Here is a 23,344-nt window from a genome sequence, read left to right on the forward strand (position 1 = left end):
AATGTCCACTGTAGTATGTCTCTTAAAATTGTTAGGGAAATTCATAAATCAAACAGGTAGAAGAGGAAAACAGGTATTGAGGAAAACAAACAAAAAATCAGGCAAGAAAAATAAAAAAGGGTGGGAGGAGAGAGAGAACAGACTATGAGCATATGGGACAATGTTTACAATAAATATGACTGGAATAAATTCTCTCTTTTTTCTTCTTCTTTTTTTTTAAAAAAAAAAAAAGGCCCTTAGATTGTATAAAACCAATTTTGGTTACTTCAGACAAATATAAAACAAAATAATGCAGAAAGCTGAAAAATCAAATACACATAAGCATAGCCTGAGCAAATGTTGAGTAGAAGAAAACAAACAGTAATTTGTTATCAATGTTTATTTCAAAGAGCAAACATTAACTTTTAAAAATATTTACTATGACTTTATACCTAAGGAGCTAATAATACACATTCTCAAATACTCATATAATAGTTAACAAAAATATATCATGTAAAAGGCCTAAAGGAAAACCTCAAATTCTAAAAATCAGCTACTTTTTTTTTTTTTTTTTTAAGTTTATTTGTTTAAGTAATCTCTATACCCAGTGTTGGAGTCAAACTCATATCCTGGATCTCAAGAGCCACATTCTCTACCAACTCTCCAGCCAGGCATTCCTAAAAATTCGATACTACTTATCGCCAATCATAATACAAAGAAACAGTTGATATATATGCATATAAATTAACAGAAGGGGAGCCAAAGAGGAATAAAGCTACTTGGAAAACTCCTTATTTCAACTCAGGTTGAAGAGGGTGTAAGAGTTGAAATTATAAGGAAGAAAAAGTCAAGAAAATAAAAAGCAAATCACAGAAAAAATATAAATGATTCATACCATGCGAAAGGGTATTTAGCCTCACTAGTCATCAGTGAGATGCAAGTTAAGCAATAAGATAAATTTTGTTGCCTTTTAGACTGAGAAAAGCTTAAAAGATGTTGATTGCAGAATTGTTTTTAGTAGCAAAAATAATAGGGGAAGAAGAAAAAAAATGAGTTTGGTCAATGGGGAACAGCTAAATAAATTATGGCTTTGTGTTTCATAACACTGTGTAGGTATTAGAAAGAATAAGGTAAATTGATATGGACTTACCTGGAAAGATGTTTATATTTCTAAGGAAAAATAAATCATGTTACAGAGTGACATATATAACATGATTTCATTTGTATAAAAAGTTTACATGCATGGGATAATAATACAAATATATAGATAACGCTGAAAAAAGATCAAGAAAATTGGTACCAGATTGATTCCCAACTGGGAGAGAGTAAAATGGAATAGGTGGTAGTGGGTTCTTTAATTCTCCTCTCCACAACAAAAGGATGTAGTTAGGAGTAATATTTACTTTTTTATTTTTCAGTGTAGTATTTAAAAAAATAATTTAAAATTTAGCTGATTGAGCCACCCAGGCACCCCTTAATCTCCTTTTCTTGTAAGGACACCAGTCATGCTAGATTGGAGCCCACCCTAACGACCCATTTTAACTTAATTACCTCTTTAAAGACCCTATTTCTGGGGTGCCTGGGTGGCTCAGTTGTTAAGCATCTGCCTTTGGCTCAGATCATGATCCCAGGGTCCTGGGAGTGAGCCTTGCATCGGGTTCCCTGCTCAGGGGGAAGCCTGCCCCACCCTCTCCCACTCCCCCTGCATGTGTTCCCCCTCTCTCTGTCTCTCTGTCAAATAAATAAAATAAAATCCTAAAAAAAAAAAAAGCCCTATTTCCAAATACAGTCACATTCCAGAGTACTAGGGTTTAGAACTTAAACAGTGAATTGAGGGAGACACAATACAGCCCATTTTGTAATTATAGATGTATATATACACACACATACATATATGTTATATATATACATTTGTATTATACACATATAGAAACACATATGCATATATTTAGATTGAATATTTAGATATTATGATTCAGTCTATTTTAGATTGGACCATCTGAAATTATAGTTTCTAGAAGCAGAAAATGTCAAATGTGGGCAATTTCAGATGATTCAAAATAATACTGTGACATATTTAATCATTCTTTTAAGATATTTATTTATTGTATTATTGTTTTTAAAAAGATTTTATGATTTATTTGAGAGAGAGAAAGAGTGTGTTGAGGGGAGGAGCAGAGGGAGAGAATCTCAAACAGACTGTGCTAAGCACAGAGCCCAGCGTGGGGCTTGATCCCATGACCCTGAGATCATGACCTGAGCAGAAACCAAGAGTTGGACGCTCAGTCAACTAAGCCAGCCACGCACTCCTATTTATTTATTTTAGAGTGGGGGAAGAGGTAGTGGGAGAGGGAGAAGGAGTCCCAAGCAGACTCCCTGCTGAGCATGGAGCCCAATGCAGGGCTTGATCTCAATACCTGGAGATTACAACCTGAGCCAAAGCCAAGAGTCAGATGCTTAACCGACTGTCACCCAAGTGCCCCAATCATTCTCCTTTAAAAAGGAAAAAAAATCATTCATTTGATGAGCCTTTGGGGTGTTTCCTTGTCATTTGCTACTTGAAACAATTTTGTAAAGAATATCCTTGAATAAATATCTTTTGCACATATGTGAATATGACTTGTATGGTAAATTTCTAATTGAGAGGTACGTGTTTCTATGGACCACACATGGGTCCACAGTATGTCAGGAGGAGCACTGGACACTCTGCTACAGGCCTCCCATCAGGGGCAGGGCTACCTCAGCAGAAATAAAGGGACTGGAAGCCTTAAGGACAGAGGAAGCCTTAAGAACAGACAAAGACTAGGGGTAGGGGAGAGAATATAAGAGGCAGTGTGGGGAGAGGCATTACCCGCATCAAAGGAACCATATTGAGATATTCTCAATGATTGCTGGTGACTAAAAATGAGTAGAGGATTTCTTTTGTATAATTGTGATCAGTAAATTCATGGGATCCACCCTAAATGTTATCTAAGGAGCAGGATCACCCTATAGAGATTTGAACTGACCATGGAAGGTATTTTATAGTATTTGTATTTTATGTCCTGTTCTTTCAGTGTAGCAGTTACTGATATGTACATAAGTAATTGCTTGGACTTATATAGGGAAAGTGTCTGGAATTGATGTCACCAGACTGTTAAAAGCAGAGGGGTCATTGGTACTTCATATACCTCTGTGCTGTTTAAAATTTTTGCAAAGAACAAGGATTACTTTTGCAATTGAATTTCTTTAAAGATTTATTTATTTATTTTAGAGAGAAGTGGGAGAGGAACAGAGGCAGAGGGAGAGAAAGAATCTCAAGCAGACTCTTCCGCTGAGTACGGAGACTTACAGGAGGCTCTATCCCACAACCCTGAGATCATGACCTGAGCCGAAATCAAGAGTTAGACACTCCACTGACTGAGCCACCCAAGCGCCCCAAACTTTTAAAAACTTAATGCGTGGAATTTCGTTATAATTTCTTAGCCAGGAGTGTTTGTAGTTTGTATGGACAGGAGCAAGAAAAGGGTCTAACAAATTCCAAACTGTTTACAGTGAGTATTCCTAGAAAGCATGGTTGTAGAGCTGAGTAACTTTTCCATTTAACTTTATGTATTTCTGTACTCTTTGAAAATAATTTTTATATAGATTGGTTACCTGTATAGTTTGTAAATAAACATTTAAAACGTTTGGCTTATTTCTTCTTCTTGAGGTACCATTTCATTCAACTTCACAGTGAAAGCTCCGTGGCAGGACTTCATTAATTTCCTTTTCTTATATATGTCATGGTATCTCGGGTTGGCATTTAGGAAACACCCTGACTGAGAGCAGCAAGCTTGGTGGCGATGCAATTGACAGGAAGCAGCCAACAGATGTTGTTAAAGCATGTAACATTTCTGTAATGGCAAAAGAAATAAGGACTTAATTTAATTTTTTAGAAATGAGGACTTTAGATAGCAGTTACACAAAGCAGAAGACAACATAGCACGCTCATAAATAAGTCCCCAAGTGCCCACCAAGATGGAAAGCAGCTGCTGACACCAAACACATAGAGGAAGGATTCTTGGGGCTATGGAAAGCACCCCTGTGTTATCCCGAACTGTATAATACAGATGTGCCAGATTTCATGATTTAAGGAGTCAAACAGGTAGACCAAGTAATAGGACATTATAGGTAGAGGATTATTAACCTAAAATATGCTGGAGATGATAAATACAAATAATAACTCATATAGCAAAATACAGAGGGCAAAGAAACCTAACACATTAAATAAGATGATAGAGCATACACATTCATGATGTCAAACATACAAGCTATAATCACGATTTTGTATATTTAATGATGGAGAAATGCTCACCTTACATAAGATGCAGAATACAAAATTGTTTATGGTCTAACATTTGTTAAAACTCAGGCATGTGCAGAAAAAAAAATCTGTAAGAAATCTGTAAGAATGTCAACAGTGATTCTTGTGGATTCTGGTCAAGTGTCGTGATTGAGAGTAGTTTCATTTTTTTCTTTGTGTCTGGCTTTCTAGGTATATATTATTTTTGCTATAAGGAAAAACTGTTAGAAACTGTTAAATAAGCTGTTAAGGAGTATAAAATTGCATTTGTTATAATTATGCTAGGGATAAAAATGGCTGTGACCCAGACGAGAGATTTAAGCTTAGTTGTGTTATCATTCCTGTGGGCCCTCCTCTAGTTCAGTGGGTTAAGCCATTTTGATTGGAGAAAGCTAAGGATTTACTAGAGATCTCAGATAGAGAAATAGAACTCATTTAAAAACTGCCTATATAGCTGTTCCATAAAACATTTTAAATAATTATAAAATACTTTGGAATACATTAAGCAGCAGCAAAACAGAATTAAGTATAGGGTTGAAAAGATTTTCCATGAACCATAGACAAATTATGTTTAAGCAATGTACCATAAAGTGTTTTCAACTAAAATATTTTATTTATTTATTTATTATTTGTCAGAGAGACACAGAGCACAAAGGAGCAAGTGGAGCAGCAGGCAGAGGGAGAGGGAGAAGCAGGCTTCCCACTGAGCAGGGAGCCCGATGATGCGGGTCTCGATCCCAGGACTCTGGGATCGTGACCTGAGCCAAAGGTAGATGCTCAACTGACTGAGCCACCCAAGTGTCCCTCAACAAAGACATTTTAATTCTAATTTGAAATTTTGATTGATAAGTGTTAGGTTTTTCTCTTCATTGTATCTTTTTTTTTGTTTGCTTTTAAGATTTTGTTTTTTCATTTGACAGCGAGAGAGACAGTGAGAGAGGGAACACAAGCTGGAGGAGTGGGAGAGGGAGAAGCAGGCTTTCTGCTGAGCAGGGAGCTAGATGCAGGCTCCATCCCAGGGCCCCAGGATCATGACCTGAGCCGAAGGCAGATACTTAACAACTGAGCCACACAGGTGCCCCTCTTCATTGTATCAAAAGACAATTTAAATTAATCTATCACTAATTTGCTTCTTGGTGGAAAGAAAACACAATTTGCTCCTGAACAGTTAGACCTACTTTATTTATTTATTTATTTGTCAAAGATTTATTTATTTAAAATATTTTATTTATTTATTTGACAGAGAGAGAGGTCACAAGTAGGCAGAGAGGCAGGCAGAGAGAGGGAGAAACAGGCTCCCCACTGAGCAGAGAGCCCGATGCGGGGCTCGATCCCAGGACCCTGAGATCATGACCTGAGCCGAAGGCAGAGGCTTAAACCACTGAGCCATCCAGGCGCCCCTATTTATTTATTTGATAGATAGAGATCACAAGTAGGCAGAGAGGAACGCAGAGAGAGAAAGAGAGGAAGGGAAGCAGGCTCCCTGCTGAGCAGAGAGCCCGATGCGAGGCTCAGTCCCAGGACCCTGGAATCATGACTTGAGCCGAAGGCAGAGGCTTAACCCACTGAGCCACCCAGGTGCCCCTAGACCGACTTAAAAAAAAGAAAAAATGCTAGTACTTATTCTTGGTAGCTTCACATATTTTCTGTATTAGGAAAATTGAGGATGATTGGTAACCAAAAAAAAGAATTTTGTGTTGAAAACAAACAAACATATAAACTGATGGAAAAGATGGATGGGTAGAGAATTTCAAATTACCCAAAGAGACTTCCATCAAATGTTTTCTTTCCTTTTTTTTTTTTAAATGGGGCAATTGAGATACAATTCACATACCGTAAAGTTTAAAGTGAAATTCAGTGGTTTTAGTATATTTGCAGAGTTGTGCAACCATCACCATAGTCTAATCTCAGAACATCTCATCATCCCTGAAAGAACAAATACCTCCCCTACCCGCACCCCATCCCCCCACCGCCATTAGCAGACATTCCTCATCTTCCTCAGCTCCTGGCAACCGCTAATTTACTTTCAGTCTCTCTAAATTCTCATGTTCCAGAACTTAAAGTAGATGGGAATCATACAATATGCTGTCTTCTGTGATTGGCTTCTTTCACACTGTATAATGTTTTCAAGGTTCATCCATGCTGTATCAGTATTTCATTCCTTTTCATTGCTGAGTTATATTCTGTTGTGTGAATATACCACAATTAATTTATCCCTTCATCAATTGGTATACATTTGGGTTCTTTCCCTTTTTGGATATTATGAATATTCCTGCTGTGAACATTGACATACAAGTTTTTGTGTGCGAACAGTTCTTTTCATTTATCTTGAGTATATGTAGTAGAAATGCTTGGTCATATGGTAACTCTATGTGTAACATTTTAAGGAACTGCCAAATTGTTCCAAAGGGGTGGTACCATTTTTTTAATCCCACCAGCATTATATGAGAGCTCCAGTTTCTCCACCTTCCCACCAACGCTTGTTATTGACTGTCTTTTTTATTTTAGCCATCCTGGCAGATATGAGGTCATGTCTCACATCGTTTATTTATTTATTTGAAAGATCTTATTTATTTGACAGAGTACGAGAGAAAGTACAGGCAGGGGGATGTGAGAGTGAGAAAGGGAGAAGCAGACTCCCCGCTGAGCAGGAAGCCCAATGCCGGGCTCCATCCCAGGACCTTGGGACCATGACCTGAGCTGAAGGCAGTCGCTTAACCCACTGAGCCACCCAGGCACCCCATTTTTTCATTTTCTTGATGGTGCCCTCTGAGCACAAAAATTTTTAATTTTGAAATTGAATATATTTTTATTTTGTCACTTGTGTTTTTGGTTTCATATCTAAGAGTTTTAAAGTGTTAGCTATTATGTTGAGCTAGTTTTAAAGTGTTAGCTATTATGTTGAGTTGTATGTAGAGCTACAGTTCTTCCTGAGTTAATTTTTGTGTGTGTTACAAGGTGGGGGTCTAACTTCATTCTCTTGCATGTGACTATCCCATTGCCCCAGCATCATTTGTTGGAAAAGCTGTTCTTTCCCCCCACTGATTGGTTTTGGCATCCTTGTTGAAAACCAGTTGGTCACAAATGTAAGGATTTATTTCTGGGCTCTTAGTTTGATTCCATTGATCTGCATGTCTGTCTTTATGCCAGTACCACACTATTGTGGTTACTGTAGCTCTGTGGTAATTTTTTTAAATTGTGAGCCCTCTTTTTTCTTTTCAGTCTTTCTAAACAATCCCCAACAGTAGGATTCTACCTCAAACATTTAACACGTGTTTAAAGCAGATTATTTGAATATTTTGTTTTATGAGAAAACTATAAATCAAGTTGCTTTTTATTTGCATATGGCTTCTGATTGTTGTTATTGTCTTTTGTGAACAGGGGCCTTCTGAGAAAATAAGTTTTCTGGGCTAGGTATTACCATCTACATATGTCCAGGACAATAAGATATAAATTGAAACAGAATTGTAGTCGAAGGGGCGCCTGGGTGGCTCAGTTGGTTAAGCGACTGCCTTCAGCTCAGGTCATGATCCCAGAGTCCTGGGATCGAGTCCCACATCGGGCTCCCTGCTCTTTGGAGAGTCTGCTTCTCCCTCTGACTTTCTCCCCTCTCATGCTCTCTCTCACTGTCTCTCTCTCAAATAAATAAAATCTTAAAAAAAAAAAAGAATTGTAGTCGAAGACGTGGTTTTGCTAAAATGTACTGCATATATATATATATATATATATGGTACAAATGTACCATACTGTGTTTTCTTTTTCTTTCTTTCTTTTCTTTCTGCAAGGGAGGGGGAAGGTAGAGAAGCACTATGAAAATAGTTAAGGACCTGGGCTCTGGAGTTTGATTCTCTCTCTCTATATATATATATATTTTTAAGATTTTTATTTTATTTATTTGACACAGAGAGAGAGATCACAAGTAGGCAGAGAGGCAGGCAGAGTGAGAGAGAGGAGGAAGCAGGCTCCCTACTGAGCAGAGAGCCCGATGCGGGGCTTGATTCCAGGACCCTGGGATCATGACCTGAGCCGAAGGGAGAGGCTTTAACCCACTGAGCCACCCAGGTGCCCCTGGAGTTTGATTATATTAAGTTATATTATATTAAGTTAGAATCCTGCCTCACCACTTCTTAGCTGTGTGACTCTGGAAAAATTACTAAATTATTTTAATGCCACTTACTTTATAAATTAGTGAATATTAGATAGGGCTATGTGTATAAAATAGTTATATAATTATTTTAAAATATTTTTAAATATTTTTAAATATTTTAAAATATTTTTTTAAAAAGTGTTTGGCAACAGAGCATTGACTAAATCTGGAGATGTCAAACATTTTACATTTATAGAGCAATTTTTTGCTTTCCCTTTCATTTTGTATTTGTATTTTTTATTAAGATATAATTTATTATATGTCACAAAACACCCTTTTAAAGTGTATAATTCATTGCTTTTTAGCATATTTACAAAGTTGTGCAATCATCTCCAAAATCTAATTCAAGAGCATCATCCCCCCAAAAAACTCATACCCATTAGCCATCACACTTCATTCCCTCTCCCCACTCCTGGCAACCACTGATTACTTTCTTTCTCTATGGATTTGCTTCTTGACATTTCATATAAGTAGAATTATACAATATGTGACCTTTTGGGTCAGGCTTCAAGGTTTTCAAGTGTTACCCATGCTATAGCAGGTATTAGTACTTCATATCTTTGCATTGCTGAATAATATTCATGTGTGGACAAGCCCATTTTACTTATCCATTCATCATTCACATGGACATTTGGCTTGTTTTGACTCACTGGCTATTATGAGTATTGCCGCAGCAAACATCCATGTACGTGTTTTTGTGTGAACATGTGTTTTCAGTTCTTTTGGGTATATACCTAGGTGGCATTGCTAGATCATAGAGGGACTGTGTTTTGACTATTTGAGGAGCTGCCAAACTGTTTTCCAAAGGGACTGTACCATTTTACATTCCCACCAGCAATGTGTGAGGTAATAGCATAGTTTTCAGTATAAACATATATTTTACATATATAAACATATTTTATATATGAAATGTATATTAAATATATTAAATCTATATAAACATATTTTTCCAGCTTTATCGAGGTATGATTGATGAATAAATATTATACATATTTATGGTATGTAATAAATTGTTTTGATATGTATACATTGTGAAATTATTACCATGGCCAAGCTAATGTACATATCCATCCCCTCACATAGTTACTTTCTGTGGCAAGAACAAAAGATTTTAAGATCTTCTCTCTTAGCAAATTACAAGTATACAACAAATTATTATTATTATTATTATTATTATTTTAAAGATTTTGTTCATTTATCTGACAGACAGAGATCACAAGTAGGCAGAATGGCAAGCAGAGAGAGAGGGGGAAGCAGGCTCCCTGCCGAGCAGAGAGCCCGATGTGGGGCTCGATCGGGACCCTGGGATCATGACCCGAGCCGAAGGCAGAGATCATACTGTCCATTAAGTCTCCAGAACTTATTCATCTTAAAACTGAATGTCTGTACCCCTGATTATTATGTCCCATTTCCCCTATCTCCTAGCCACTGGTGGCTACCTTTCTACCCTCTATTATCATGAGTTCGACTTTTTTAGTTTCTACATGTGGGTGTGATTATTCATTATTTGTCTTTCTGTATCTGGCTTATTTCACTTAACATAATGTCCTCCAGGTTGATTCATGTCACAAATATCAGGATTTCCTTTTTTAAAGGCTGAATAATATTCCATTATGTACCTATATATGTGTATGAATATATACCTGTGTATATGTATGTATATGTAAATATATGTATTTCTTTTTTTTTTTTTTTAAAGATTTTATTTATCCGACAGACAGAAATCACAAGTAGGCAGAGGCAGGCACAGAGAGAGGGGGAGGCAGGCTCCCTGCTGAGCAGAGAGCCTGATGCGGGGCTCGATCCCAGGACCCTGGGATCATGACCTGAGCCGAAAGCAGAGGCTTTAACCCACTGAGCCACCCAGGTGCCCCTAAATATATGTATTTCATTGCATATATACATATGTATGTCACATTTTCTTTACCCATTCGCCTGTCGATGGACACTTAGGTTGTTTGCATGTCTTGGCTGTTGTGAACACAGGATTGCAGATAGTGTTTTCATTTCCTTCAGATAAATATCCAGAAGTGGGATTGTTGGATCCTATGGTACTTCTCTTTTTAATTTTTGAGGAACCTCCATAATGGCTTTTCTATGGTTTTTCTATGATTTTCTATAATGGCTGTACCAATTTACATTCTCATTTATTGTGTACAAGGGTTCCCTTTTCTCTATATCTTTACTAACACTTGTTATCTTTTGCCTTTTTGGTAATAGTTATTCTAATAGGTGTGAGGTGAGATCTCATTATGGTTTTGATTTGCATTTCCCTGATGATTAATGATGTTGAACACCTTTTTATGTGCTTGTTGGTCATTTGTTTGTCTTCCTTGGAAATGGAAATATATATTCTTCTTTGAATATATATTTTTGAAAGAAATTCCAAGGGATTAAGCGGCAGGGACCTTGAGAGAGCCTGTTGAGGTAATGTTCTACATTTTCATCTTAGTGGTGTTTACATGAGTATATTCACATATATAAATTCATTGAGCAGTGAACTTAAATTAATGACTTATTGTATGTAAGTGACATATCAATAAAAAAGAAAAAAAATCCTTATTTCATTGTACCTTTTTTCATTTTACTATAGACCAGGGGGGCTCTGTTTCAGACCATCACTGATCTGACAATCACTGATCTTGAGATAAAAGCTAAATATACTTACTAGACACAGAAAATTCCTTCACAGTCTAGTCCAAGTTTTCTTTCTCTCTGCACCTCCTGCACCTTCCCTTCCTCCCATATTTTGTTTATTCTTGGAGCAGTTCTTAGACTCACAAGACTTTTTTATGTATGTGGCATTTACTGATTTTTAAAATTTGCTTTTTAAAACTTTTTATTTTCAGGGGCGCCTGGGTGGCTACATGGGTTAAAGCCTCTGCCTTTGGCTTGGGTCATGAAATCAGGGTCCTGGGATCAAGCCTCACATCGGCTCTCTGCTCAGTGGGGAGCCTGCTTCCCTTCCTCTCTCTGCCTGCTTGTGATCTGTCTGTTAAATAAATTAAAAAAAAAACTTCTTATTTTCAAATAATTATAGACTCAAGGAAAGTTACAAAAATACTGTGCACTACTGATGTACCTTCCCCTAGTAGTGACATATAGCTGTAAGACAATATCAAAACTAGGAAGTTGATATTCATTAACTAATTTTTAAGTTCTTCTTCTTCTTCTTTTTTTAAAAGATTTTATTTATTTATTTGACAGACGGAGATCACAAGTAGGCAGAGAGGCAGGCAGAGAGAGAGAGAGGGAAGCAGGCTCCCTGCTCGATCCCAGGACACTGGGCTCATGACCTGAGCCGAAGGCAGAGGCTTTAACCCACTGAACCACCCAGGCACCCCTAAATTCTTCTTCTTTTAAATTATTTTTAAAATTCCTTGTGCTGCCCAATATGGTAACCACTAGCCACATGTAACTATTTAAATTATTCAGAATTATGTAAAATAAAAAGTTAATTCCATGGTCTCACTAGCCACATTTCGAGCATTTAATACCCACATGTGATGAACGATGACCATATGCACAGTACAGATATAGACTATTTCCACTGCACAAAGTTCTTTGATAACCCTGTTCTAGAGTGTGTTCTTCTTTTTTTTTTTTAATGTTTTTTTTTTTAAGATTTTATTTATTTATTTGACAGAGAGAGATCACAAGTAGACAGGCAGGCAGAGAGAGAGAGAGAGGGAAGCAGGCTCGCTGCTGAGCAGAGAGCCTGATGCGGGACTCGATCCCAGGACCCTGAGATCATGACCTGAGCCGAAGGCAGCGGCTTAACCCACTGAGCCACCCAGGCGCCCTAGAGTGTGTTCTTCTTGAGGAAAGACTTGCCTTTTTCATCTTTTTATCTGTAATTCCTAGGCAGTGTGGACACTCAGTCCACACCTGAATGGTTGGGTCTGGTCCTTCCCTCTTGTTTTACATGTGAAGAAACTTGGGCCCTAAGTTGTGATAAATAAAATGATACCTCACTTTTGAGTAGCACATCTTGAATGAGAACTCATTTTCCTAATTCCAGGTTCACTGTTCTTCCCATGTGGACTCATTACTTTGTGAACTCATTGATTTGTCTCAGTTTTAGAGAAACAATATTAGAATCATGCACTTCTCAAACTTTACGGTGCAGAAAAATCAACTAGGAAGCTTGTTAGAACTTCGTATTTCTGGACTGTCCAGAAAGTAGGTCTGGGGTGGGGTATAGGAATCTATATTTTAAACATATGCTTTATCAGTATTATAGTAGCATAAGGATAGCTTAAAAGAGAGAGCCTAGAAATGGAACTGCACTAATATGGACATTCGATTTTTAACAAAGGTACCATTGAGGAAAGGAAATCTTTTCAACACATGATGTTGGAACAACTAACTATCAGTATGGAAGAAAAAATGAACTTTAACCCCTATCTCCTGTCTTACATAATATGGATCACTGATCTAAATATGACAGTATCATAATCCTTGTAGAAGCAATCATAAGAGAATATCTTGGGGATGAGTAAAGGTTTCTTGGACAGGCCATAAAAGGAATCATCATAAATTAAAAATTGGTAAGTTTTACTTCATCAAGACCTTTTGCTTACCAAAAGACACAGTTAAGAAAATGCATAGGTAGACCACAGAATGAGAGAAAACATTTGCAAAATACATTTCAGATTAAGGACAGGTTTCCAGAAGATGTAAAAACTCAGAATATATGAAGATTTTCTGTAAATCAGTAATAAAAGGATAAATAATCAAATTTAAAAACTGGCAAAAAGTTATGAGCAGACAAAATAAGATCTATAAATGGTCTTAACATGCACAGGACAAAGTACTCAATATTATCAGTCATCTAGGAAGTGAAAATTAAACTAAAATGAGACTCTACTATATAAACACCAGAATGGTTGAAATGAATAAGTAGGCAAAACACAGTGTTGGAAGGATATGGAGCAACCAGAACTCTTACGTTTTGTGTGGGAGTGCAGAATGGTATTGCCACTCTGGGGAAAGTGTGACAAATGTTTTTAAAGAAGTCTTTTTGTGGATATCCTTTTATAGGTAGTATATCTTGGGTAGATACTTAGGAGTAAAACTGCCGGGTATATAAGAAGCATTTCTACTCCTAGATATTTACTCAGCAGAAAGAAAGATGATATCCACAAAAAATGTTACACGAAAATGTTCATGGATAGCAGCTTTATTCATAGTAGCCAAAACACAGGAATAGGCCAGGTGTACATCAACACAAAAATGAATAAACCGAACTATAAACTCCCACGCAGTTACACAGTGCTACTCAGCAATAAAAAGGAACAAACTACTGGATGAATTTCAGAAGCGTTAAGCTGAATGAAAGCTTGACACAACGGAATTCTCAGTTAAGGCATGTAAAGCTCAATGGTGAAAAAAATGAGAACACTGGTTGCCTCTGTGAGAGTAGGGGGAGGTACTGATTAGAAAAGATCATGAGGGGGCACCTGGGTGGCTCAGTGGGTTAAAGCCTCTGCTTTCCGCTCAGGTCATGATCCCAGGGTGCTGGGATCGAGCCCCACATCGGGCTCTCTGCTCTGTGGAGAGCCTCCTTCCTCCTCTCTCTCCCTGCCTGCCTGCCTCTCTTGCCTACTTGTAATCTCTGTCTGTCAAATAAAAAATTAAAAAAAAAAAAGATCATGAGAACTTTCTCAGGTCATAATAATGTTCTGCACCTTGGTACAGGTTGGGTCAAACAAGTGTGTGCCTTGGTCAGAACTCACTGAATGTTGTCCTTAAGATTTGTGCATTTTACTCTATGTAAGTTTTGCTGTGAGGATCAAAAACAGTTTTAGAAGTTGTGATTTTGATGCAAGTGATCTCAAAACCACACTTTAAGAACCATTGAATTTGATTAATTTCAGAAATAATTCTCTTACCATGAAAAATAGTAATTCATGGATTACTAATATAACATTTAGAAATTTTGTCTTAAAAATTCATGGCACTTTAAATATTTTAAAAGGTATATTTGTAAAAGTAACATTTCCTTATTAGTAGGTTAATGAATTGGTGGACAAGGATTTATGACAGTATTATATAGTTTATTTTTTTCAGTAGGTATTCTTTTCTAATGTGAGGAATGCAATTTTAATATCAGGAGTAGCATCTGGAAACAGTTGTGCATTGATAAACACAGTTGAATTGGTTAAAATGTGGTTTGAGGGGCGCCTGGGTGGCTCAGTGGGTTAAAGCCTCTGCCTTCGGCTCAGGTCATGATCCCAGGGTCCTGGGATCGAGCCCCACATCGGGCTCTCTGCTCAGCAGGGAGCCTGCTTCCTGCTCTCTCTCTGCCTGCCTCTCTGCCTCCTTGTGATCTCTGTCTGTCAAATAAATAAATAAAATCTTTAAAAAAAAAAATGTGGTTTGAGATGGATATTTATAGAGACTTTCGGTAAAGCCGGATGATAAACCTCTTTCAGTTAAACCCCTGCCTCTCACCGCTACTCCCATGCAGTGAATATGTTTACTTATGTGATAGGCCTCTAGCATCATTTCCTTTAAGATCTAAATGTTTAGAAGGTTGAAATTTTCACTTCATGTATCTTAATTGGAACATGAATCTGCAAACTTTCAGAAGTCTCCAGAGGAACAATGGGAACTCTGACACTAATGACCAAATGGTGACTCATGGATACATGGGAAATCTGACCTTATGGGTTTATAGGTGAAATTTTATGTTCAGTTGTCTTGCTGTATCCCAAATAATCTCTCTTACAATAGGTGATCGGTCAGATGCCTGAAATTCCACCAACTAAAGATACCCACGTGCCTCTCTAAAGTTTCCTGATAAGAATCCCCTGGGGGCATTATTAAATTTCAGACTCCTCCCTTAAAGATAGGAATTCCTCCCTCAGAGACTGATTCAGTGGGTCAGGGATGGGCTGACAATTTTGTAGTTTTCAACTAGTACCTTGTTGAAAATACAGATTCCTGGGTCCTATCCAGTGTTTCTCCTTTGGGAAGAAGCCCCCAAATCGACATGTTTTAGAGCATATATGATGAGAGGCTGTCTTCTCGTGTCACTGCCACACCCTTGAGTCAGTTCTCAGTCACTGTCACAAGAGAGGAGAAGAAAGTAGGAGATTGAGGGAAGATAATTTATGATTGAGGGCAGATCTTAGTGTAAGATCTAGGTGGAGGAAAGTAAGAACTTGAAGGACAGTGAGCTTGTCTGAGAGGAAGGAGAAAATCTCCTGGGAACAATCCAATGGCTATAGTCCTTGCTACCATTTTTTGGTGGGGGAGGGTTGGGGGACATGGGCAACCCACTGGAGAGTGACTTTTTAAAGCAACTACACTGATTAGCTTTCAAGTGGCGGGGAGAATTAAGGGTAATTCTGTATGCCACTAAAAATTTGTCTACATGCCAGGGGTTGCCAGTCGTTTTACATGCTGTTAATGGAAACTCAGCAACTATAAACATACATTGATTTTTCTCTTGTGTAGTAAGAAGAAGACATAACTTATAGACCATCTTCTGGCAGAAGATGATAGATTTGGATCAGAAACGGGAGGCGTTGGAAGCCAGGAATCGAAAGTGAAGAAATTCTGCAAGCCCTCAGGTGAGAAAGGTGACAGGGATTTATTTATTTACTCACACGCCTCACATTGTCATTATGTGGTTCTCTAATGTGAGTGTGTTGCTTTTAGGCCGATGTGTGCCATCACTGATGTTAGGGAGAAGGTGGAATCAGTGGCTGCAAATGGGTCTTGAGTGCACATTTCTCCATAGGCTGCTTCGGCCAATACTTCCTGGCATTACCTTGTTAGCATTCACTTCCACTTATTTCCCTGGACCCTTCCTCCACACTTCCAGGGCTAGAGTGGAACCTGAAATACCTTCGTTATTATTCGTGGCCAACATTGGTTGAATTCTTTTTTGCTGCTGGGTACCCTGCTGCTGTGTTACCCCTGCATTTTTTATTCCTTTCTCAAAACAATGGTCTAGATGCTTTGATTATGGTCCATTTTGAAGACAAAGCATCTGAGGTTCCAAAAGGCTAATCTAGCTTGCCCAGGACCTTATGGCTAGGAAATGGTAGAACCAGATTTTAAACTCATGCGTGCTTGCTTTCTCTTCCTTCCCTCCCTCCCTCCCTCTTTCCTTTCTTCCTTCCTTCTTCCCTGCCTTCCTTCTCTTAGAGAGAGCGATTGCGTGTACAGACATACATGGTAGGGGGAGGGACTGAGAGAAGGGGGGAGCGAGAATCACAAGCAGGCTCCTTGCCTACCTTGGGGCCCACTTGGGCTCCATCTCATGATGAGATCACAGCCTGAGCCAAAATCAAGAGTTGACACTTTAACCACCCAGGCACCCCTGAACTCATGCTTTCTGACTTCCGATTCCATACTCAGAAAATGGGAAACTGCCCTTGCACCTCCTTCACTGTGCAGGAACAGGTATCCCAGCTGGACAGACCGCTTTTGAAAGGCTGTCAGTCTCTGAGACTTAAAAGCATTAAGGTTTTCATTATGAAATTTTTGAAAATCTGAGAAGGGAGAGAAAATACCTATAATATTGCTGGCCTTACATAACTACAACTAACTAGTATCTTCATGTATTTGCTTTCAGGCTTTTTGGGGCATACGAATATATTTCCTTACAGTATGTATATTCTTTAGTATCCTGATATTTTAAGTATAAGTAGAATTTCCATACTCCTGTCCAGATTTTCATGACTCTCGAGTGATAATGTAAGACTTCTAGCAGTTTGAGAAGGCTAGCAAATGAGTGAATGAGTTGATTGAGAGGTTGCTTCCGTGTATGGAATATTATGTGTTTGTACACTTGTCGATTTTGTTTTTTCTGTGTTCAGAGGGGAGGACTATTGTTTTAGTTTAAATTTTGTAGAACACTTTGAACAGTACCGTGAACAAAGAACATACTCTCCCAAGTCAAATACGTTTTACCTGTCGTTCTAAGTCTTGCTCAAATCCACACCACCATTAAGCCTTTCTAGATTTTCAAGCCCATTATGATCTTTCTCTACTCCAGTCTTCTCCAGTGCTTCCTGGCTGTACCTCCCATTTGACATTCACCATGCCCTCCATTTGCTAGTTACGATGTTTTTTGTCCTGTTTTCTTATACCTTTCTCTATCCACGACAGCTAAGCACTTTTTTCATGACATCACTTTTGTATTTTAGCATTTTGGTATTCAAACCAAATTGCTATTAATCAATTTCTCTGACATACTGACTTTAAACTTTCTGGTGTCTCTTTCTATGCCTTGTAGGTTCCTATCACTGTAATCATGCCAGAAATGACAGAGAATGAGACTCCTACAAAAAAGCAGCACAGGTACGTAGCCCCGGTCCAAAAATAATATATAGTTTAGGCAGATAAAAAGCAGAATTAGTCCCTACTTTGCTAAAAAGGCAGTCCTCAGGGAACTTTCATTTGGGTGCCTGGAAAACCATTACTCTTCAGAATATGTATGGATAAATAAATACGGATGTACCAAAAGGAGTATAGAGTTAAAATTTACCTGTCCTCCTTATTTTATTAACAGTGTAACAAGTAATTAATAGGAAGTAATTAAAATTATATAATATAAAATCTGTGTTAAATGTTTGCCTTCTCCTGAAATTTTTACTTGCACACAGTAGTATTGTCTTTATAAATCATAAATCCATTTAGACTGAAGTCAATTTAAATAGATATTTTGTGACATTACAATTTTCTGACATTATAATTTTCCAACATTACAATATGCACAACAGTACAGTATTACTTCTGGTTCTTTGTATAAATCCCTTTCTGAATTTCCAGCATTTTGGGCAGTGTTTCTGCTTAGAATTGCATGCCTGGTGCTTTCATTAATATTAAAATCCCCATTCTCTTTCCTTACCAAATAGCTATTAGGGAATGCTAATGTTTGTACATAAAAGGGAAAATCAGTGGTTTTAGGAAATTAGCTTTTAGGTACACAAATGCAAAACATGGCTCAAATGCCAGTAGTCTGCCTGGGTGCTGTTGGCTGCTTTTTTCTCCCTGGGATTAAAAGTTTCCTCCTGTTCTTATCTCCCTTACACATTCACAGCACCCCTTGCCAGCCACCAGGGCAAACATCAGAGATCACCTACTTGGGGTATCTCTTTGAGAGTTGACTAACTCTTTAATTACGTTTTTCAAATAGTTAAGGTTTTTTCAGTGATTGATTTACTTCCCAACCAATGACTTATGGATATGGAAGAATAGAGAATTGTAGTTACTTCTAGAAATCGTAGATTCTAAATTTACATTGATGTACCTACAGTTATGTTTTTCATACCATAATATATATTAAGAAAATGTTTCTTTGGATGGTTTCCTGTTGATACAACAAATACAAATTCATAAAATTTATTCTTACAGTTCTCAGATTATAAAGTGTTAAAAATGTTTTTCCATTATTTTCATGTTCCTTTTATCTACCTTTTTGTTTCAGAAAGAAAAACCGGGAGACACACAACGCAGGTAGAAACAACAATTTCAATTATATTTGTTAGCACTTTTTGCATTCAAAATGAAATTATACTGTAGTTGATTATAAGTTTTTGTGTTAAAGCATAGCATCATTATTCATTATGTTTTAGGAAAATGTTCCTTACTTTTTTTTTTTTAAAGATTTTATTTATTTCTCTGCGAGAGAAAGCATGAGTGAGGAGGAGGGTCAGAGGGAGAAGCAGACTCCCTTCTGAGCAGGGACCCCTAAGTGGGGCTCCATCCCAGGACCCCAAGGTCATGACCCAAGCTAAAGGCAGATGCTCAACTGACTGAGCCACCCAGGTGCCCCTGTTCCTTACTTTTTTATTCCTTTATTGTTTAATTGACAAAGCCCCCAGTCTCACGAAGATGGTTTGCTTATCCCTGATTCATTGTCTATTTAGATAATTTAAGGATTAATATGTATCCCTGGAACTAGTGGTTTAAGTGATTTCACTCACTGAGGAGGTCCAGCTCTACCTCTGCCAAATGGAATAAAGAGTATGTGTCTTTGCAGAAATTCTAGAGGGGGCTGGCTGCCTACAGGAATAGGGGAGAGATGAGCAGCAGGCTGTAGACCTTAAAGGTCCTAGAAATGTGAACAGCCTTAATGAAGTTATGGAGTCCTCAATTACAGGGAAATGTAGAAAATACATATTTGATTTTATCTCAAAATATCAAAATTCTAGGCCAAAGCCAGATAAACATTTATAGAAGTAATTGTATGTACTTTTATAATTTGGTACATTTTATAATACTTTATTTTTCAGGGGCTACAGTCCAGATCTCAAACAAAATATTTTAGAAGTTAATAACTATTACTCTATAAATGATACCTTCCTTTCCTTGGGGAAAGGACCCTGGGGGAAATTTTGTCTATGGAAAGAGGTGGTGAACACTGGTGGAGTATTGCTGCTCCCCAAAATGGGAATTTCCTGCCTTTGAATTCCCCTTTATCACTATGGGTAAAGAGTCTTAATGTTGCTGTTGGGTTTTTTGTTTTTTTTTTCACCTCCACACATTTAAAAACCCACTCTTAGATAAGAACAAATACTATTGTAAGAGAATTCAGAAGAAAAGTGAGTTATACTTTACTCCTTTGCGTTCTTTGGCCAAATGAATTAAATCTAATCTTCTTTGGCCATAGGAACTAAATATTTTTATTGGAGTCAACTCACATGGTGTCGTAAGTATGTCCTGATAGTAATTTATTTTGAGAGAGTAATTAAATGTCATTGAAAAGATGTCTTTACTGCTAGACTATGAAGCAAAAAGTATGTATTCTACAAAACAAGACCTGCTTATGGTCAGTCTGAATGATCATCTTCTTAGAAGAACTGGAATCTTACTAGAAAGGAAGGTTTCAGAAACCTGACAGAAGATAGCCAAGACTAATATTTCTACTTACAGTGTCTTGTTGCAATTATTTAGATCATCTTGTATCCTCTTGACCCTTCCATATGATCTTTAAAGTTGTAGCATGTAAGCCTGGAATATTTCTCAGTTAATTTGATTGAGATGTTGTCAGTTACTCAGTTTCCTAGATGGGAAAAGTTCTGTGTGGCCGAAGTGAGTAGACCAGACTCTGTAGAAATTTTAAGTAATAACTAATAGCTGTTCTATTTGAAAAATGCCTTCTAGTCATCGTAAAAGGTTCTGTAATCTAAGTAGGTCTCCTTTGCCCATATGAAAATGCAGCTGTTTAGTAACTTAGCTTGTTAGTGGGTTCTTAAATTTCAGTTATCACTAAAATCTCTAGTAATTACTTGAAACATAATTAGCAACTTCTATTTATAATTTGAATTTAATTATTATAGATCACATTTTTAAATGTTAATAGAAGTATTACTTATATCAGTTCCTATAATACTAGACTTAAAATATGACATTCTTAGAAATCTCATTGTAGTTCTTTGTCTCCAGTAGATATGGGTTTGATAAAATTTTGTTAGGGATTTCTTTACCTAAAATTTCTTTACCCAGGGAGAATAACAAACTTTGGCATTGGTACCATAAGGTTTGATAAATGGATTTTCCTCCCTGTCTAGTGGAGAGGCATAGAAAGAAGAAAATCAATGCCGGAATAAATAGGATAGGAGAGCTGATCCCGTGTTCCCCTGCCCTGAAGCAGGTAAGAAGTCCACTCATATTTTCATTCCTTACTTGTGAAGAGATAATTCTCTAAGTTGTTTCTTTGTTCAGAATGATTATTTTTGTTTCCTATTGTTTATGGTATATAGTTAATTGCCTCATTGTTTTTCATTTGCTTAATTTTCTATATACCTATCTTTAATTTCCCCATACTTACAGCAGTCTTATGGCAGAGCATTTTACATGGTCAGAAGGACCACATAATTTTTAGATCTTTAAGATCTTGAATTATTCAGTCCTATGATTATCTTTATTTATGTGCTATTGTATTTACCAGGCATTTCTTTTATTTTCTGTCAATCATATTTTTGTCTTAAATTCTTACCTAGAATCTTCCAAAGATCTCTGTTTTATTCTCTGTGCCCTATCAACCTCCAATGGTATACAAAGCTCAGCTTTTAAATGGGACAGTATTCCTTCATGAAGATAGCTTTTTGTTTCCCGTGATAATGAGGATAAAATGTGCTTACTGAAAACAAAACAAAATGGAAACAATATGGAAGCATAAAAAGTTTGAAAAATAAATTGACATGCTACTTCCAAGTTATAACTACTATTATGAATGTTGTTACACATCTTACACATGTTGTTACACATTGCTTTATGATTACGTATTTGTATCTATATCTAGACACCAAGTTCTGTATAACTTGCCTGGTCATTTTCACTCACTAGGATATACTAGACTTTTAGTTATAGATACCCTTCCTCATATGATCTCCTTTCTTTTTCATGGTTATGTAGTGTTTCATTATAATGGGATTTCATAATTTGTCTTAGCCTTTTTTGGTTAATTTTTAATTAAATTAATATATGTGAAAATTAATATATAAACATAACAAATAACACTAAAAACCTTACAACAACGATATGAGTCTCTGGACTTCTTGCTTCCCAAGTCCAGTGCAACAACTTAAAGTCATCCATTCTCAACTCTTTCTTCTGAAATAACCTTTATATTTTGAAATAGTAAGCTTATATTACTATATCTTAATATTTCTATTTTAGATTTTACCTATTGTCTTCTTAGTCTTTTCCTTTGGCTTTACCTTGTCTAATCCTCCCAATATAATTCTACTCAAACTTTTGGTTAAATTGGTATTCAGTTTTTTGTTTTTTAGACTGAAAATATGGTTAATTATAGGAGGGAATACTATTACTATGTTTTGTCTTGTATGTAACTTTTGTGTTTTTTGGGGTTAATAATTGCCTCACTTTTCATTTGTTTACCTGTTTATATGCCAGTCTTGATATTTATTTATTTAAATTTTTAAAAATTTATTTTTTATTTTTAAGTAAGCTCTACACCCAATGTGGGGCTTGAACTCACAACCCTGAGATCAAGGGTCCCATGCTTTACTAACTGAGCCACCTAGGCACCTCTCTCTATACCTATCTTTAATTCTTTCCACACTTTCAACTGTCTCTTTAGGGTTACTGCGTAGTCAAGTGTACCACATAATTTCTGTTTTCTCTTTTTCCTTTGAGACTTCACTTCTGGAACCTTCTGCCATTCTTCAGTCTCAACTGGTCTTTTCCAGCTCTTCTGTTTTTAAATTTCAGCTCTCATACTTTTAATTTTCAAGAGTCTTTTTCTTATTCTCTTCGGGTTTTTTTTTCATATTATACGTTTGGTTCATGAATACAACATTATGTCATCTCTGAGAATGTTATATAGGTTTTTAAAATTTTTTTTCTTGTTTTTGTTTCTTCTAATTTTCTTTTTTTCCCCTTTGTTTTGTTGTTTTGTCTTTCATTTGGGGGACTTTCCTTAAATTTTAGTGATACTTAGCTGTTTTTTCATATTTGAGAATGAGGCATTAAAAAGCTGATTGAATAGGCTTGACTTTTGTTGCCCTAATTAAGGTTGTTGAGTGATTAAGTGGTAAGCTAGTATTATTGTTTTTGTGGCACTAAAAAATATCAATATTGGTAGCTTGTTTACTTTTGGGACAAGCTATTAGCTTTTATTTTCCAGAGAAGAATCCTTCAGCACCCTATCTAGGAGTGGGAGGGGTGGGAAGAGGTGTATAAGGCTGGTTGCCATATTCTGGGAGCTGGTTGGAGAAAGGGTGCTGGAGAGTCTCATGCTTTAGGAAGCAGAATTTTACTTTACCCTCCTGTCTCCGCTGAGTTGCCTCATCTTGTCCACTTCTGTGCCAATCATCCCTGAGGCCAAAATTCTCTAGTTCAGATTTCACAGAACTTGTCTCCTGCATTGGTACAGGAAGGGGAAGTCATCCAGCTGCGTAGGATGT

The 23,344-nt window shown here is 37.0% G+C and overlaps 1 protein-coding gene across 3 annotated transcripts in view; it reads left to right on the forward strand.

The window, feature by feature from the left end:
• The window catches only part of USF3 (upstream transcription factor family member 3), a 46,410-nt gene that overhangs the window by 10,770 nt on the left and 12,296 nt on the right, over positions 1 to 23,344 (forward strand). For 2 of the 3 annotated variants that reach the window (XM_046002258.1, XM_046002260.1), the window contains exons 2-5: positions 15,915 to 16,039; positions 17,704 to 17,768; positions 18,898 to 18,926; positions 20,984 to 21,066. In XM_046002258.1, the coding sequence (XP_045858214.1) occupies positions 17,722 to 17,768; positions 18,898 to 18,926; positions 20,984 to 21,066 (159 nt within the window). In that variant the 5' untranslated portion in view covers positions 15,915 to 16,039; positions 17,704 to 17,721. The remainder of the gene's footprint in view (positions 1 to 15,914; positions 16,040 to 17,703; positions 17,769 to 18,897; positions 18,927 to 20,983; positions 21,067 to 23,344) is intronic. The other variant, XM_046002259.1, reaches the window with a different exon arrangement.

Source organism: Meles meles, chromosome 4 (genome assembly GCF_922984935.1).
Source record: "Meles meles chromosome 4, mMelMel3.1 paternal haplotype, whole genome shotgun sequence".
NCBI lineage: Eukaryota > Metazoa > Chordata > Mammalia > Carnivora > Mustelidae > Meles > Meles meles.